Source organism: Numida meleagris, chromosome 16 (genome assembly GCF_002078875.1).
Source record: "Numida meleagris isolate 19003 breed g44 Domestic line chromosome 16, NumMel1.0, whole genome shotgun sequence".
Lineage (NCBI taxonomy): Eukaryota > Metazoa > Chordata > Aves > Galliformes > Numididae > Numida > Numida meleagris.
Genome location: NC_034424.1, coordinates 566,578 through 583,828, shown reverse-complemented (window position 1 = coordinate 583,828; position 17,251 = coordinate 566,578). Strand labels below are relative to the sequence as shown.

The 17,251-nt window shown below is 45.9% G+C and overlaps 1 protein-coding gene across 23 annotated transcripts in view; it reads left to right on the top strand.

Moving 5' to 3' along the window:
- EXD3 (exonuclease 3'-5' domain containing 3) overlaps positions 1-17,251 on the top strand; it is a 251,318-nt gene that overhangs the window by 75,650 nt on the left and 158,417 nt on the right. For 14 of the 23 annotated variants that reach the window (XR_002443616.1, XR_002443615.1, XM_021413936.1 and 11 more), the window contains 3 exons: positions 8,627-8,691; positions 12,798-12,968; positions 14,236-14,403. Coding sequence is in view for 21 of the 23 variants with exons in the window: in XM_021413936.1 (XP_021269611.1) it covers positions 8,627-8,691; positions 12,798-12,968; positions 14,236-14,403 (404 nt within the window). In the remaining 2 variants the exon portion in view is untranslated. Of the gene's footprint in view, positions 1-8,626; positions 8,692-11,851; positions 11,949-12,797; positions 12,969-14,235; positions 14,404-17,251 lie in introns of those variants that run through there. The other 9 variants (XM_021413925.1, XM_021413915.1, XM_021413932.1 and 6 more) reach the window with 5 other exon arrangements.

The window sequence follows — 17,251 nt, the reverse complement described above, 5'->3', positions numbered from 1 at the left end:
TCGTTAAAAGCATTGCCAATTGCAAAAGATTAACACTTGAGATATTTTTAGGCTTTCATTCATTTGGATTTCATTACCTGCCTAGAAAGCATTCCTTTTAGCATTGCCACTTAAGTGAAGGAGGATGCACTCTCCCATGCAAAATGAGGGAGTGTGGAAAGCACCTGGAAGTGCGCGCTGCGCGTGGGGAGCGATGAGCAGGTCCCTGTGCAGGCTGATGGCTGAGGCGCTGTCCTGGGCACCCTGAGCTCCCGTGCTGCGTGCAGTGCAGTGCCCGCACTTGGTTGTTGTTCAGGTGCCCAGCTGTGTCCGGGCTGCGCAGGTCTGGTTTGCAGGCTGCCCTTCTCCTCATTGACAGAAAGTGCAAATGAAATAAGAGGAAAACATGGTTGGCTGTTCTGCTCGGGCTAGCAAGCCTTTTATTTTAATGAGAGTGCATTTTGTTTGATCTGCATTTTTGGGGGGTATGATGAATTTTAGCCATTATGAAAACAAAACCCATGGTTATTTGTAAGAATTGCTTTATAAGAAGCATATGTGTGCGTTATTATTCTTCTGCTTGAAGTGTGGGGATTGTTTTCAGTTGGGAGGCTGCATTAGAAGAATGTGAACTTCTGACTCACTGAGAAATAGAGCATGTATTAGCAAAATTGTGAGGTTTCCTATGATGTTTTCATAACTCACATTTCTCAGAATGGAAGCAATCTTTTTTGCCTTTAGTGAAAGAATGACTTTTACTGCCATTGAGAAAGAACGGATTCTTCTTTTAGAAAAAACTTGTATTGCATTTAATAACTTTTACTCAACCCGCTATTCTTCATTTCCCTTTTTCTTTTCTCCAGCATGCAAGTTTCTCTCTCTGAGGGTGTTCTGCCTGTGCAACTCCTTCTGCAACCGCATTTCTGTTTCATTTCTAAATGTTGACCTTTCCACTATGATATAGTCAGCAGCAAAGACCAAAGTGGGGCTTATCCCAGTGACCCCAAGAAGAAGGGGACTTACTAATGGCACCTGAGGAGTTCCAGCTTTCCTCTAGGAGAACCACATGGGAAATCTGACATTGGCTTTGAATGCTTAGCTGGTTTGTGATGAGCATTTGCGAAGATGCTGGGGAAAAGAGAGCTAACCCTGTGATGTGATGTGATGTAGCGTGTTACATGCAAATACAGGAGATCAACAGCAGAGTGATGATTTCAGAATTGTTGGCCTTAAACCTCCCTATCCTACCTGCAACGAACAGATTTTTATTCATTGGGTCTGTCTGAAAGATGGAGAAGAGCCACCAGAGCATAAGCTCCCAAATGCTGAGCCCTCCCCCAAAGTGAAGCTCAAACTGTCTCATCTGAATTAGAGTGAAGCTTTCCCCCGTTCTTATGACATGAGGAGAAAAGCTGTTGGGGAATTGACCCGGCTTTTCAGTCTGGCCTATGAACCAAAGCATAAACTGATTTTGCAGTTGCAGGTGTTGCACCGAGGGGTGCGTTGGGTGATGGCAGCAGCGGCACCGCGCTTCCAGCCATGCAGTATCTGCAGAGCCACCGCAGGGGCTGTGCCACGGGGCTGGGAGAACTGCGTCAGCAACAGTCACAGCTGGTCAACTAACTGAGAGAAGAAGAGCCATTCCTTTTTGGTGATGATTCTGGCTGCTGAAAAGGAGCCGATGTTCATGATCAGGATGCTACCAGTGAGAATCACGCTCATTTTTTGGTGGTTTTTTGTTTCTCCTTTTTATTTTTTCCCTGTCTGTCTGATATGGGTACTTCCTCGAGCTGGAGAAAGTGAATCCAAATGTGTGAGTGAAGAACTGGAGGGACACTAATGAATGCTTTTCCTTTGGTGAGCTAGGCTCAGAGACCTCCCAGGGGGCTAAATCTTCAATGCTAAAATTACAGGGGAGGTGTGTGGGGTGCGCAGTTTTCATGACTGTGGGAGCTGCGTGTGGTTGCTTCCCTTCTGAGATCTGAAGCCCTCAGTGTGGTGCGTTCAAAGCCATGATGGTTAGGAAGCCATAGCTAGAGCTGGAAACCGAGGCCGAAGCTGGAGCGAGCCAGATGTACCTTGTTGGGAAGGTCCCTCTCGTGTTGTTGCTTCATTGCCTTATTGTTTGAATTCAGCTAAACCAACACAGTCAGACTTTTTTAAAGCATATTTGTCTTTTGCGGGAGAAGCATTTAAGGAATGGTGGCTGGGTGTGCTGAGTGAGTTTGGGAGCTCTGGAAATTGTGCTAAAGCGGAGCAATTTATTGCTTCTGAAGTGAAATAGTTTCGTGACATCTGATCCTCTTGTAAATTTTGCACTGGAGAATTCAGTGGTGAGATATAATTAACATTTAAATTGATCAGGATTCTGGCAGTGCTGTTCTGCCTGTCTGCAGGCACGGGCACAGTCGGCCTTTCCCTGTGAGCAAAGAGCTCTAAGGCTCCTTCATTCCGAGTGGGAATCCAGAGATGGCAGCCAGTGGGATTCAGATGAATCACCGTGCAGTTATCCCTTAGTCACAGTGTTCTTGGAAGGGATCTGCTCTCGTTCCTGGAAATAGCCATTTCTGCTAAGCTGGAGCCTCTGCCACGAGAAAGTCTTGAAGAGCCTTTGAACCCTTTGCTGCAGGTGCATCTGGAATAGGAGCTGGTGATCTTCTGTAAAACCTCCCTGCCCCTAAGATAATGCAAAGTTACATTTCGAAGTAACGTGCTGGGGAGGGGAAGAGCACGCTGGAAGCTCACCCTGGTACCAGGGGCTGTTGGCCCTCTAAACTCAGGGGGACTTGCAGATCTGAGTGGGAGATGGTGTGGACAAGCGCTGCTGAGGGTTTCTGTGCTGCCTTGGTGATGGAGGCTGCTGTTGGGGCAGGGCATTGCGGGGCAGCCTCAGCTGTGGGGCGGTCCCCAGCCCTGCAGCTGCATGGTCTGCTTCGGGGCAGCAGGAAGAGAGCAAACGCAGCCCTTGTGTGATGGGCACTGCCCTGCTTTGGAACCAGCTCTGCTTGCATGGCTTCGGAGCTCTGACAGTTTTGGTCACTAACCGAGTTGTTTGGTTTGTCGTTCTTTGTGAGGAGAGTTTGTACTGGGGAAAACGAGAGCTCTATTTCCCTCTTCCAACCCACACATACAACTTCTTTCACACAGTATGGTGTCCATTGAGCCTCATCTCTCCCTCACTTTGCTGACATCTCTTAAAGGCAAGGCAGGGATGCTGTGCTCAGACCAGGCGGTGTTGCAGTAACATAATCCTGGCTTTTTTCATCTTCGTATTTTCCCTTTTATCTTCCCCTTCCCCATCTCTTTCTCCTTCTCTGTCCTTTCCCTATCCTCTCCCTTCTCTTTCCCCTTTCCCCTTTCCTCTTTCCCCTCTTCCCTATCCCCTTTTCCCTTTTTCCATTTTCTCCTTTCCCGTTTGCCCTATTCCCTTTCCCCTTTCCTTTTTTCCCTTATCTCCTTTTCTCCTTCCCCTTTATCCTTTTCCCTTTCGCCTTTCTCCCTTTCCCTTTTTCCTTTTCTCTTTTCTTATTTCCCCTCTCCCCTTTCCCCTTTCTCCCTTTTCTGTTTTCTCCCTTTTCCCCATTCTCCCTTCCCTGTTCTCTGCCTTTTCCCCATTCTCCCTTTTCCCCTTTCCCATTTCACTTTGCCCTTTGCTCCTTTCCCTTTTCCCCTTTCCCCTTTTCTCTTTTCTGTAAGTGACCGTATCTGCTCTGACTGGTGACCATAAGTTCCAGCTGTATCCTATCTTTACCCCTGCCACTGGTCGCACAGCATGTTAAGTATCTCTTCCCATCCCATATCCTGTGATAAATCCAGGTAAGAACAAATGACTGAAAAGGCTTCCTACAAAGCAAAAGGAGAAGAGCAGTTGGTGTGAGCTACGGGCACTTTTCAGGAAAGAAAATCAGCAAAGTAGGTTTTTGTAAGATTGATTAATTCTTAGTCCATGTAATGTAGTGTTTGTTGGTTTTCAGATGTAATCATGGCATTTAAATTACACAGCGCTGGTGCAGAGCTGCTCCCTGCCATCCCAGCTTGCAGATCGCCTGCATCTCCCGGTTTTAATTCTCCAGCACAAAAGGATACTTCTGCTGACACAGAAGGGTTTGGAAGTTTTGTTTTCCTTCCCAAAGGGTATCTCAAATGCTTGTTCAGGTTGACAAGAGATTTTACAGAGGACAGATTTCAGGGATTATTGAAAGGACTCAAAACAGCACACAGTAGTAAAAATTCACTGATTCTTTGGTGTGGGGACTGTGCATTTTGCGTATTTTGTTGTATATTCCATTAAACATTTAAAATCCTATTAATTTGCGAGGCAGAAATGTAAGCTGGCTGCCCGAAGAAGTTTTAAGCTCTCTCATCATCTGACCTTTTCTGTCCAGGAATTCTGGCTGTAGTTGACTGCTTGATGTGATCTTGCATTTCAGTCACATTATCCTCTTTTCCTTTTCCTTTTTTTTCTTCTTTTTTCTTTTCCTTTTTTTTTTTTTTTCATTTTTCTTCTTATTGCGTTCTGTGTCTTTTAATTACTTGACTGTAATTCTTCCGGGTCTCAGGCCACAGGGCGTTCAATGGCTTTTGACACAAAGAAAAAGTGTTGAGAGATTTTTCATTGGTAAATTCCTCCTCTGGGGTTTGATGTCTCACTTTCCCTATTCAAGATGCACAAGCAGCCTCAGTCAGAAAGGGGCTTCTCTTGCCAGGGCATTTCAGCAGAGTCAGTGAATAATGCGGCGGAATTTTGCAAGGACGCAACAGCAAAACCACTGCTTTACCTCACCAGCCTGCGGGCACCACTTCTGTTGTGATCACAGCAGGTTTTGAGTGATCTATGCACAAAGGAAAAAGAGAGAATGAACAGAAAGTATTTTATGGCTTTCCTCAAAGACACTTTTCTAACTCAAAAATATAAGCCTTGTGGTTTATATGGTTTTGAAATGTAACCGCAGCTATTGAGAACTGGAAAAGATTTGATTTACCATCTTCTCCACTTTTGGTACCAGATTCAGGGCACAGGAGATTTCTTTTTGTAAAGAAAAATACTGAAAGGAAACACGTTCCTGTTGAAGTTTTTATAATGAGATCGTATTTGGAGAAACTATCTAACCAAGGAATCTGGGTCATCTGTGCCTTGGTGCAGTGCGTGCAGATGTGTCCCTCTGCTGCCTCCCCCGAGGTGCTGTCAGCCTGCTGTGGGGAAGCTGTGCTGGGCACGTGGTGATCTGCAGCTCTCTTTCTTGGAGCAGCAAAGGACAGCTGTCAGACCGTGGGCTTTGGCTTTGAGCTTGGTTTAGGAATTGAACGGGATCGGCTGTGTGGGGCACAGCCAGGTGGGACCTGGGCAGAGCTGGTGGCTCGTGGCCGGGAGCAGAGCGCTGATTCCCCCTCCTCACCACACTGTGGGGTTTTTAATGCTGTTTTCTTGTTCTGCTCATTGTGTGACCCGCTTGCTAATAGTTGGGTATCTTTTCAGTACATGAGAGTCTCTGCAGAATTTGGCTTTTCTTTAAAAGGGAAGATTCTGGATGTTCTGGACACATACCATGTAAAGGTGTTTTTCTGGCCTCCAGGATCTATCCTTTTTTTTGCCGACACTGTTCTGTAATCGCTTTAATATGTTTATCAAAGTTTGTCCTAGTAATTCCTGCTTCTTGCTCCTACTTGCTCCAAAATTTTCGTGTTGTCCTCTGAGTTGAGCCCAGATGTACTGTGTACATCAGCCCAGATGTACCTGTGGTTCAGCTGTGGCCGTTTGGTTTTCAGGCACTTTGCTTTGTTCTTTCTTCCCTTCTGTTTCTTCCTCTCTCCCTTTTGCACTGAGCAGTCGTCTCTCTCTGGATTTGCTCTGGAAGCCTTACAAAGCCCCTTGCAAGGCCCTTTTCCTTTCTCCTCGGGTATCCTGGCAGTTTCCTGCTGCTTTGCTGGTTCCTCCTCATATGCGGGTGAGCAGGATCGTGTCTGGTATTCTGATGGGAACTTAGTAGTGCTGTTCCTGCTCCATTGTCCCTGCCAAAACCTGATCTTCTCACCCTTTATAGGTGTCTGGAGAACCAAGGGGACACCAGTCCTCAAGGAGATGTTGCTGGCACACAAAAAGAGGCATTTTTCCTTTCTTTCTGTAGCAAGATGTCCGTATGGACCTTCCCATCTACATCTTCTTTCTTAGCCACTGCATAGCTATGGGCAGCAGCCCAAGGTCCAGCATGAGCTGTGCCGCTTTCCTCCACTGGGACCAGGCAAAAGAAGAGTGTTGCTCCCTACTCCCATTCATGTTTGGCTCTAGGAGTATCTGTTTGATGGCTATTTTGTTGTGGTTAGCTGGCCATGTTTCACCCCTAGGTACTCCCAAGGTTTTGCCTGGTAAGGTAAGATGCTAGCTGCTCCCACGTCAGCATGCCACAGTTAGCAGCTGTACTTCCTCCCCTCCTTAATCCCTGTTCTGGAGAACCACCTCCTTACACAATGAATAGGGAGAGCACAACCCTTCTGCCAGGCTGTGCCCAGAGATGGGCGGCTGCCCCGCACCTTGAGTGCTCTGGTGAGCTTCTCCTGCCCTTGCAGCTTGGCTTGGCCCCACTGCATCCTGCTGCATCCCACTGCACCTCACTGCATCCCACTGTGTCCCACTGCATCTCACTGCATCCCACTTCATCCTGCTGCATCCCACTGCATCTCACTGAGTACCATTGCATCCCACTGTGTCCTGCTGCATCTCATGGCGTACCGCTGCATCCTGCTGCATCCCGCTGCATCCTGCTGTGTCGCATGGACGTCACCCACTGGATGTTATCACTCCAGCGCTCAGAGCGGGAGGAGAATGCTGTTTCCTCCTTACCTGTGCTCGCACAGCAGCATGCTGGCACCGTACCAAATCACTTAAAATTGACCAGAGAGATGGTTTTCATGCATCCAGCTATTGAAATAAGGGGGAGATCTGATTGCAGTGCCAGGGAGGTAAGGTAGGAAAAAATCACATCAGAGCAGGGCTTGTTTTGTTGATTGAGGCTTAGAAAGCTTTTTAACCAGTTGAATTATTGGCTGTATCTGAAGTGAAACTCTGCTTTCCTAACTGCTCTCATTTCCTGTATCATTCCGGCTTGTTCGCTGCATTCGTTGGAGTTCAGATTTACAGTGTATTTGGTTACGCACTGTGTTGCGTTCTCTTTTTTTTCCCGTGTGTGTACATTTCTTTGGGAGCTGGGCCGGGAGGAGCGGCACACACATGTGGGCCGAGTTTGACTGTTAGTTGCTAATTGTGTGGGGAACGGGGATCCGGATCTTTTCCCATTTTGTTGTAAAAAGAGACTTCTCTTTTTCCAGTGGAGAGGCAGTAGCTGTGAACCGTTTGGAGAGCTGAAGATTTCAGAGTAGAGATGAGATAAAATATTATTTTATGAACTGTAAATGTGGCGTTTTAAATTTGGCTGGGATGCCCCAGAGGTTGGCAGACAATGGGAAAGCCATCACGTTCGGCCCAGGCAGCCATCAGCTCATGGCTTCAGAGGCTTCCTAAGTGCGGTGCTTGGGAGCTGAGCTGAGCTGGACGAGGCCGAGCTTCTCTCAGTGGGGCTGGCTTCTTGTGGCCTGGAGTATGAAGTGAGCTGGGACACCGAGCCGAGTGCTCTGAGACCAGTTATCTGGGGCTGTGGAAGGCGGAAGGTGATTTAAAAGGATGTTTTCCTTTCAGCTGAACGTTTTTCTTTTGGCTTTCTTGAAGCAGAAGGGGAGGTGCTGTGAATGGATGAGGAGTGCTTTGCGAGAACTAACTCAGATTTTTAAATTCATTCTTCGCATTTGAAATGTTGCTCCCAGGAGATTTCCATTCAGAGCATTTCGAATCAAAGTTTTGTAAGTGAATGTCTACGAATTAAATAGAACCAGATATTAAAAATGTTACCGCTTTTGAAACTAAATACTCCTAAACATTTGATTCAGAAATAATGGCATGATGAATGATATCGGTGTGATTAGCAGTATTAGGTACTACATAACAGCTGAACGCAAGCTTGCAAATAACTAAGTGAAAAGTAAGAGAATCGTTCCAATTATCCTTCTTTGGAGATGCTGGATCACCCTTTTTCCATAGGCTCGTCAGCAACCATGGGACTGTTCCAGCTCTCCCTCCTCCCGCACCTCTCGCCCATGTCCCGTGGCAGCCCAGCATCTGTAGGGTGGATGAGATGAGCACTTCAGAGCCATTTCCTTGAAGTCTGAGCGTGTTGATAATTCCTTTCCAGGCTGCCTAACTCTTCTAGGACAGTTTTGAATTAATATTAAAAAGAGGGAGCCGGGGGGACGCCGCTGTGGTTGTGTTTGGTGCATAGCAGTGTGATTTAGTTGTAAATGCACCGATGTGGCCTTTCAGCCCGCGAGCCCGCGTGGGTGTTGAGTTAAAGCCATGCATGGATGATGCCTCTTATTTTGTTAGGGTCTCAGAGCGAGGGGTTTTAGCACTTTAATCCTGACTGGCAGTTGGAAGGTTGGTGGTTTCAAACACAGTGGCACGGAGTAGCTGATTTCGCTTCGGTGAAACAATGCACCAGTGTGTCTAGGCTGCCCGCACAGAGCCAATAAATCTGTTTTGTTTTGTTTTTTCCCCCCCTTCTCTCTCTCTCCCTCTCTCTCTTTCTTCCCCCCAATCCAGGCCAAGACCCGCTCCTATTGCTGAAAAGCCTCCAGCTTCTCTGGACAAAGAAAGAGATGAAGAAGGTAAGGCTGTGTAGCGGCTGCCCCTCCTCGCTGCCGATGGTAGCTGCATGCAGAGCATGTCCAGGCGCAGAACGCACGGGTCAGGCCTGCAATTCTTCACCGCTGCTTTCAGTCCCAGCACACAGGGAATGAGCCTGCGCGTTCACAGCGAGAAGTGAAAAGAAAAGGTAGCTCTGTGTGATGCGGAGCAGCAAAGGGGCTCCTGTGAAAGAGCTGAAGTTTACAGGGCTGAGTTACAAGCAGAAAAAAAAAAAAAAAACCTCAAAGTTGCTTTTGTTTTCTTTTAAACAATTTTTGTCCATTACACTGAGCTTCTTGGGAGGATTGTGAAGAATATTTCGAGAAGCTGAAAAAATGAGGATTGAAGTCAATAGAAAAGTGCTTTTTGCCAAGTGGAATGATATCAAATCCTTTGTGTTCGAGATATTTTTACCCTTTTGTTTTCTTTGATTTGGTTTTGCCTTTTAGAGTGGTGAATGCAATTTACACTGCTCCTCTAAAATTAGTGCTATATTTTTATACAGCACCCTATGGGCTCTACGTGGATATTTCTCAGAGGGAGTAAAATATATTTCATCTAAATTTGGGAGCTTAAAAGCTAACAAAAACAGTAGATGTATGTGCTTCGTGGTTAGTTTCCCATGTCTAACTCTGTGCTGCTCAGACAGGTTCATAGCTGAAGTGTTCTTTTCTGAAGGACCCCAAAACTGGCAGCTCACCGTGGAGCTGTGCAATGAGGCCTGTGTGAAGCGGCGGCCGCGGCTCAGCCCGCTGGGGTACGCACTCCATCCTAGGAACCGGAGTGTTGGGTCACTGCCCTTGTCTGGTCCCTTCCTGACAGCCTGTGGTTTTCATCCTGAGTAATTAAACCACTGGAAACCTGGCATGAGAGGTGCCTTTCCAGACGGCCTGTCACCGCCGTAGGCTTGAGCTCAGCAACTGTGAAGCTTTGAGCTTTCTATCAAGTTTTGTTAGAGTTGCAGGAAAAAAAACTATTGTTTGTTAGGTTTTGAGGGCAGCTAATCCCACAGAACAACAGTAGGAAAGAATAATCATCAAAGTCTCTGTACTTTGTACCCTGGGATACATGTGGATTGTGAAGAAAAATACTCTGAAAAAGACAAAGCCTACCATGGATGTGTCATTGGGCTGAGAGCACCACAGCTTTTCTGCTGAGGGTAGAAAAGCATGAGGATCCCCAGGAGCCATGCTGGCTGCTCTGTCTACTTGCTTCTGGAGCAGCCTCTCCTGTAAGGTGCATGGTTGTGCAGAGTGTGCATGCTGCAGCTTCATGGCGGGGCAGGTCGGGCTTCCCAGTGCCCATCCTTCAGTGCACTGCTGGCTGCAGGCATGGGCACAACGACGGCTCTGAGCAAAGATGCTGCATTTCTGAACCAGGACAAGGTCATTCTGGAAAGGTGGGGAGCAAGGTTGCTGGGGCCAGGTTCAGCAGCTGCCTCTGAAGTGGGGAGCACAGGATGGATGTCTCCAGTGGTTTGTGACATGTGCCCATCACACAGCTACTGGGATGCCCCAGTCGGTTCTCAGAGCATTGCCAGCCCCAGCAAGGCACCCACAGCAAGGCACTTTTTCCAGGGACGCCTGCTGCCCTGCCCTCTGCATGCAGCTCAGCACATGGTGCTAAGCACACCAGTGTCCACCATTCCAGTTAAAATAAATGAGGGAAGTTGGCTTAAGTAGAACACAGCTTGCTGCATTGACATTTAAATGGCAGGGAGCTACTTTGCCTTTTGCTCTGTGTGGGTGTAAGTCAATACTGGCTATTAACTGGTGTGTGAATCAGTCCTCTCTATTAGATGATGCCCATCAGTCTCAAATCAGTGAAGACCAACAGAAGGAGTATACCTGTCCCTGGCATGACGTCAATTCTGGGACGTTGTTATAGAATGTGATCATTTCCTACATAAGGAAGACAGTTCTGCAATACCAAAGTTACATCAGCAGACTGCCCTGAGCTGAGAAATAAGGGACCAAAACTGAACGAAGGACTGTGCAGTTGGAGCACCAGCAAAGTTTTCCAATTCCCATGATCTGTCAGGCTGTAGAAATCCCCCAAGGAGCATTCCCTGCCATGGGAATCAATTGAAATGGAAATGGCAATTACATGTTTGAGAGGAATCCTTCTCTGGCAGAGAGAGGAGCCAGGCAGCACAGCACTCTTTCCTCTCTGATTTAGGTGTCTCATGCTTTTTTTTTCTTTGGTCTTTTCACCTCAAACAACACATACCATAGTTGAAGTCTTCAGATTGCCAGGAAGTTTAGGGGTAGGCTTTGCCCCTTTTTAAAAGTGGAGCCAGTAGGAGTATGAGACTCAGTGTAGCCATGTTGTTAGTTCTCTTGCCAGTTGTGTAGGTGTTTGGAGATGCACTGCGTGTGAAAGCAGGCTTGTGCTCTCGCAGGACATGGTGTCTGCTGGCGACTGTCCTGCCAAAGGCCAGGCTCTGGTTCCAGCTGAAGGAGGAGCTGAGTGGTGTGGTGAAAGCTCTTGCTCAGTCTAAATGTGCTGAAGTGGGGCTTTGGGGAAAAAAAAGAAAAAGAGAGGCCATCTATAAACAGTGCAATTTTGTTGGCCAGTCACTTTGTTTTCCTTTGGCTGTTGTGTTGGATATTTGTGGTCGGATAAGAGCTTGCCTGCTCCTTCTGCTGAATCTCGCAGTGAAGTTGGAGCCCTGTGTTTAACATTGCAAGTTCTTACCGCAGGGAAAAATACTTACAGGGAGAAAACTGTTATCTAAAGTCACATCTTTGTTAGTCATCATCTTTTTCTTGCTGCATTTGATAATCCAATGAGAAGGAAACAGTTTCTGTCGTAAACGATAGGTTTTGTGGTTTTTCCCAACATGAAAGACACTGTGGAAAATAACTGTCTTCCAGTAAATATTGTTGATGAATAAAAAAGAACAAATTCACTGGCAAATTTCTGTAGATTTTCTTTTGTTTTTCATACCATTCTTCAAACTTTATGTTGTTTCCATTGGAAGCTATGACTGGGGCCATCGTATACAGTAAATTACAATTGCTGACTGCATGCGGGAATGAGCATCTTTTGGATTTTGCTTTTTAGCCAGGAAAGAAAGAGAGCAGCTGCTCGTAGTGATTTCTTGTTTTCTGTCTCTGCTTTTGCCTTGCTCCACGCCAGTACATGTACCATGCGGTGAAAGGTCCTGTGTGGGTACTGAAGGATGCCACTTCTTCACCTTGCCAACCCTCCGAGCTCCTTGGAAACTACTTCTAATGTAAACATTATAAAGATATTGCTCGGTACTGCTAATTTATCACTTCTACCAGATGGGTAGTAAGTAGCCTATTAACATTCACAAAGTGAGTGTCCAATTCCTTCACATTTCTAAGCACATCACCCTGGGATCCCTAAGATTTATGGCACAGTGTTTTCCCAGGTTCCAGGCCCCTTCCTACAGCCTTTAGCTGTGCTGCAGGGTGAGTGCCAGCAGGCAGCCTGCAGCAGGTACCTTGCTCAGGTAGGCTTGGAGCACAGGAGGACAGATTTTGGTTTCTCGGACGATGTAGTATGACGGTGTGAACTTGGATCTTTCTTTTCATTCCTGTACGTAACCATTTCAATACTCCCACATATTGAGGAGCTGAGTTGTGCCATTGTGGCTCAAGTGGGTATAAGGTCAAATACAAAATCTGTGGTACAGGAGGAAGAGCTTATGTGCTTTATTACTTGTAGGTCTGTCAGAAGATGAGAAGGTTTTGAGCCCAATTATCTACCTTCCCTATCGCCATTTTCCTAATAACACTCCTTTCTCCTGCTCACTTCTTTTCTCCCCCTCCCCCAAATCCCAAGCCCCTTTGTCTGCCCCACAGAACAACTTCTCTGTCTTTATGGGATAATTAGTGTGGACAATTGCTGCTTTTCCCATTGGGTTTGAGGTGCAGTGAGCCATGAAGGAATCTGTAATGACATGAAAAGTCACTGGAGGCGCGGATGGTGGCTGAATAGCAACAGTTACCTCTCTGAATTGATGAAATAAAAAAAAAAAAAATAAAGCTTTGTGTTCGGGTGGGGGAAGGGAGGATTCACTAACTTTTGTACATGACAATGTGTTTTTGTATCTCAGCAGCTCAAGGAAGAAATCAGGCGGGGCTTTGCAGGACTGGAGGACCCATTGGCAGGACTCCTGGATATGCTGGAGAGCAGTGGTGATTGGAAGGGGAAAGGGCATTCCCTCGGGTATTACATCAGCATTGAGCTGCAGCTTTGGATGAAAGAGCATCCTGCTGTTCAACAGGTTAGAAAAAGAGAGAGCAAGAGAGCTTGGGCATAGAAGAGGGCAGCTGATTTTAATGTCCCATGGTCCCAGTTTCACTTCCTTCCATTGTCTTGTGTCTTCTCCGTGTCCGCATACAGACACAGTGTGACAAGGTGTAAAATTCTTACTGAGATGTTGTGATCTGGTGATGCTGGCCTGCAAATGGAGTAACAGTAGAAGCTGTGATGTGAGAGCTCTCTTTCCCCCTCCAAGTTGGGATTTCCATCTTTCCAGATCAAACAGTTCTGATCAAGCATGGATCTTACAGCCTTTTCTGGCTGGAGGCATTCCCACTGGAACTCACATCGCTGCTGTCAGGATAAACCCAATTGCAGTAATCTATTCTGCATATTCTTCCAGTTCTGCAAATAGAAGCCAGTTACCGTGTGATTGCTTAACTCCTACCATCTGGTGGGGAGCTTTTATCATTGGGAATGCAGAAAATGGTAACAGTATGGCTTTTCAGATGAATGATTAACTTTGTAATGTTGGGTCGTCAGATTATATGTCCTAATGTTTACCATTCCTTATGCCATCATGTATTCTGACCTCCCAAGATTTTCACTGTTTACTGTGCTTTTTTACCTTTGAACTGTAAAATACTTTCATATCTGTGTTGTTTCATTTTCCATTTTTCCAAACGGCTCTCTTTAGACATTTAGCTCTGTTTAAGTTCTCTGAGAGTATTGCCATTTCAGTATTGCAAAATGCAGAGAAGTGCTACTGGCACTGAAAATCCTGTGTCATAAGAGAATGGTTATATAAGACCACAAGGGTTAATACTTGTGTCTGTGCATCTTGCTGCAGTGCTTCTGCTTTTCCTGCCCTTCATGCACCCAGGAGCAAGCCTGGGAATGGAGACTGAATTCTTATGGCTGATAGGTGAGATCTCCCTTGAGAGGCGTTGCTGTGTTCAAAGATTTTCTGCTGGGAACTGGAGGGGAGAATTTCTAAATAGCTGTGTTAGTGAAAGAGAGCATTTTTCCAGTTTCATGCTTTACTTTTGCACAAGGCCGTATGCCTTTTCCAGAATTATCTTGCAAACATTTAATGTTTTTAAATTGGATGCTGTGAAAAACTGTGTATCATATTGTTCTGATTTCTGTTTGCAGACTCCGTGGGGAAATTGGAGAATCCCTTCCCAAGGAATTGGCTTCTTCCCCTGTTTAAACAAGCTGAATTTTCAAGTGCCATTGAATTGTAGCCATCTTTACTAAATCTGTGTCTTTTTTTTTTTTTTTAACAGTCTGGCATGAAGCTGAAGAAGCTGCAGGCCCGTGTATTCAGAATACTAGACCAGTGCCCAGCTAATCTTCTTGACCCTCTGATTAGCATTTACCAGCTCCATACAGCAGACCGGAACTATTTGCTTGGACACGTCACTCATCTTTATCACAGGGGCGATTACAAAGAGGTGGGTCATGTCTTTCAAATAAATGCACCTTTCCAGCTCTCTAGTTTTCTGTTAAGGTCTGTGTCTTTTTTTGGATGCATTTCAATGTGAATTCCATTTCATCAGAGCAGCTGCACCCCGTGAATGGTACAGCTTAGCATGGTCTTCTCATGTACATGAGTAGACTGTGTTCAACCTCAGTTTTTCTAACAGCTGAGTACAGAATGACAGTGAATCTTTCCCCCAGAGCTTTTCTGACCTTTGAAAGCAATGGATTAATAGGGTCTAATTTGGAGAATTTAAGAGGATGATTGTATTCTTTTTTGTTTGTCTTGTCCTTGGCCGGAGAAGAAGGGATTTTAGTAGTTGGTCATAGATCTGCTGTGCTATCTCCAGTCTGCCTGCAGCTACAAGGAGTTGGACAGCCTCTGCTCCCTGATTACCCTAGCCAAAGGGTTCTCAGCTTGAGGAGGTTCTAAGTGTTGAATCATATCTTCTAAATGTGTGTTATTACTTCTGAATTTGAATTTGAGTGACTGGCAGGAGTTCAGCAAAAACAGAATTTGGTGCATTTCACCCTGTATTTTTGAGTTCTTGCAGCATCTCTGGCATCACGATGATGTCTTGATATCCCTGAAAGTGTTTTCAGAGGCAAAATGCAGTACTGTTCATGCTTTCTTTTTCTTTTTTTTTTTTTAGGCAAAAAATAAAGGTTTGTTTTTTTCAAAGGGAAGTTGTTTGCTTTGACTATGTAAAGCAGCCTGATCTTGCATAGCAATGGGAAAAAAATAAAAATGTATTTTTATGTCCTGTTCTTCTGTAAAGCCTAACTCCCAAGTGATCACGGAATTCCATCCTTGCTGGTTTTGTGAATACAGAAACAAGACTATTTCATACTTGATTACAAGTCCACAGGTAGTTACTTGAAGCTTACTCTTTTGTTCAATAAGTCTTTGAACATGAGTGTTTGAAAATCTTAACAAAAGCATATTATTTGATTATATTCGAATGTGATTTTTAAATTCATGACTTCAAAGATAGTTATTGTTTTCTTTTAGAAATGCAAATCTTTCTAGATCAAGTTTTTGGAAAGTTCTTATTTTGTTGGTGGAATTATTTTTTCTGTTCTTTCTTCCACAGAAAAGTTTACTTGCTAGTTATTCCAAGTGTGAAGAACAGGAAACCCCAACTGGTGATTATCCACAGCCATAATTTTCTTCTAGTTCTGTTTTGTTGCCAGAAGGATGAATAGAATTATCTTCAAGAATAACAGGAAATCTTTTATTCCCCTTGGAGATTGATCATACCTGAGTTCACAGCAGCTATGCTGAAAGAACCTGGCTCCGAACATTTACGGTGGGCTGTGGCTTGCTTTTTCATCCCATGCTTCCCCATCTTTCAGATGGGATGGTAAAGCAGATTCAAATGCAAGTTTTCTGGTGCTTTTGTGTCTCACCCGAGAGGACAAATGTCCTTATAAATCCTTGCTTTCATTATTTCTTTTTGGACCCACTTGCTGTACTTACAATAAGGCACCAGACTTTTATTCTAGATCGCACAATTCCATTTACCTGTTCTGATGCATTTTGTTCCGTTGTGTGTGAATGCTTAGAGGTCCACAGCTTTGGTCTGCTGGTTGAGGTTCCTCTCCCTCACCAAGATTTCAGTGAAGGATCTCTTCAGAAAATGAGATCCCAGAGATCGCTGGGGATAACACGGCAGTTATTTGGTTCCGAAGCACATCTGGACCTCCCTGCTCTGATTCCCTGTTAGTAGCAGAACAGGTCAGAAGCTGAACCAGCTTGTTAAATACACCAGCCTGTAGCTTTGCAATTGAGATACGCAGCTCCTTGGAGCAGCCTGCTGTAGAAGTAGACCTGCACCTTTCAGGATGCAACTATTGTAGGGGTGGCAGTTCGCAATGGGAAGAAAAATCATCAACTATGTGAAGACAGTGGTACATTTGTTGGAAGATGGTGCAGGTGATGAAACATTTATTCCAATGTAGCTGCACAGAACAGCAGCTATAGTTAGGAGGCACCTGATGGAGATGCGGGATCAGGTTAGCTGCCAGCGGATGGCACTATTGCTCCCATGACACAAAGAGCAAGCTGGTAAAGTGATAGCTGAAGAAGAAAACAGGGATGTAGAAGTATTTTGGGGAGTTGTCTGGCATGTTCAGGGGTTTTATCCATTCTTTTGTGAATGAGGTTTGCAGCTGCTGGGGGACTTGCATGGCTACCTGTGGAGAAGAGCAGGGAAGAGGGCTTCCAATCTCCCTCTTCATGGCCTGCAGAAGATGAAAACTCCCCTTTTAGAGGAAGATCTGATGGATGGGTTGTAACATCCCTCCCTGGCAGCTCTGGATGAGATGTCCCCAGCTTCATCCTCTCCTGGGCCAGCCATGAGGCACCGTGTGTCCGTGGGACCAGGATGGCCCTGAGGCACAGCGCACATCAGGCGGGACCGGAGTGGCTGGCAGCACCGCGGCCTTTCATCACCGGCTCCTCGGGCGCGTGGCCCCGGTGCCGGTGGATAGCTTTGTGGGAAGGCCGATGGCTGCTGGTGGGGCTGGGACAATGAGGGGATTCAGCAGACCGGGGGTAATGCAGTGCGAGCGAGTCTGTAAGAGGCCCTGAATAGGCCAGGCTGTGCTTGAGAAGAATGAGGGGTAGGCAGAAGGCAAGCTAGTGTTTCATGATCATCTTATGTTACACTTCAGCCTTTCAAAGAGTGTCTGGGGCTGGTTGAATGAACCTCTCTTGCACTGCGAATGCGGGAGGCTAAAGACAAAGGAGACTCTTGTCACTCGCAGGCCCCTTTCGGGAATAAAAGCCATTGTCACATGAACAGGGGCAGTCTGGCAGGC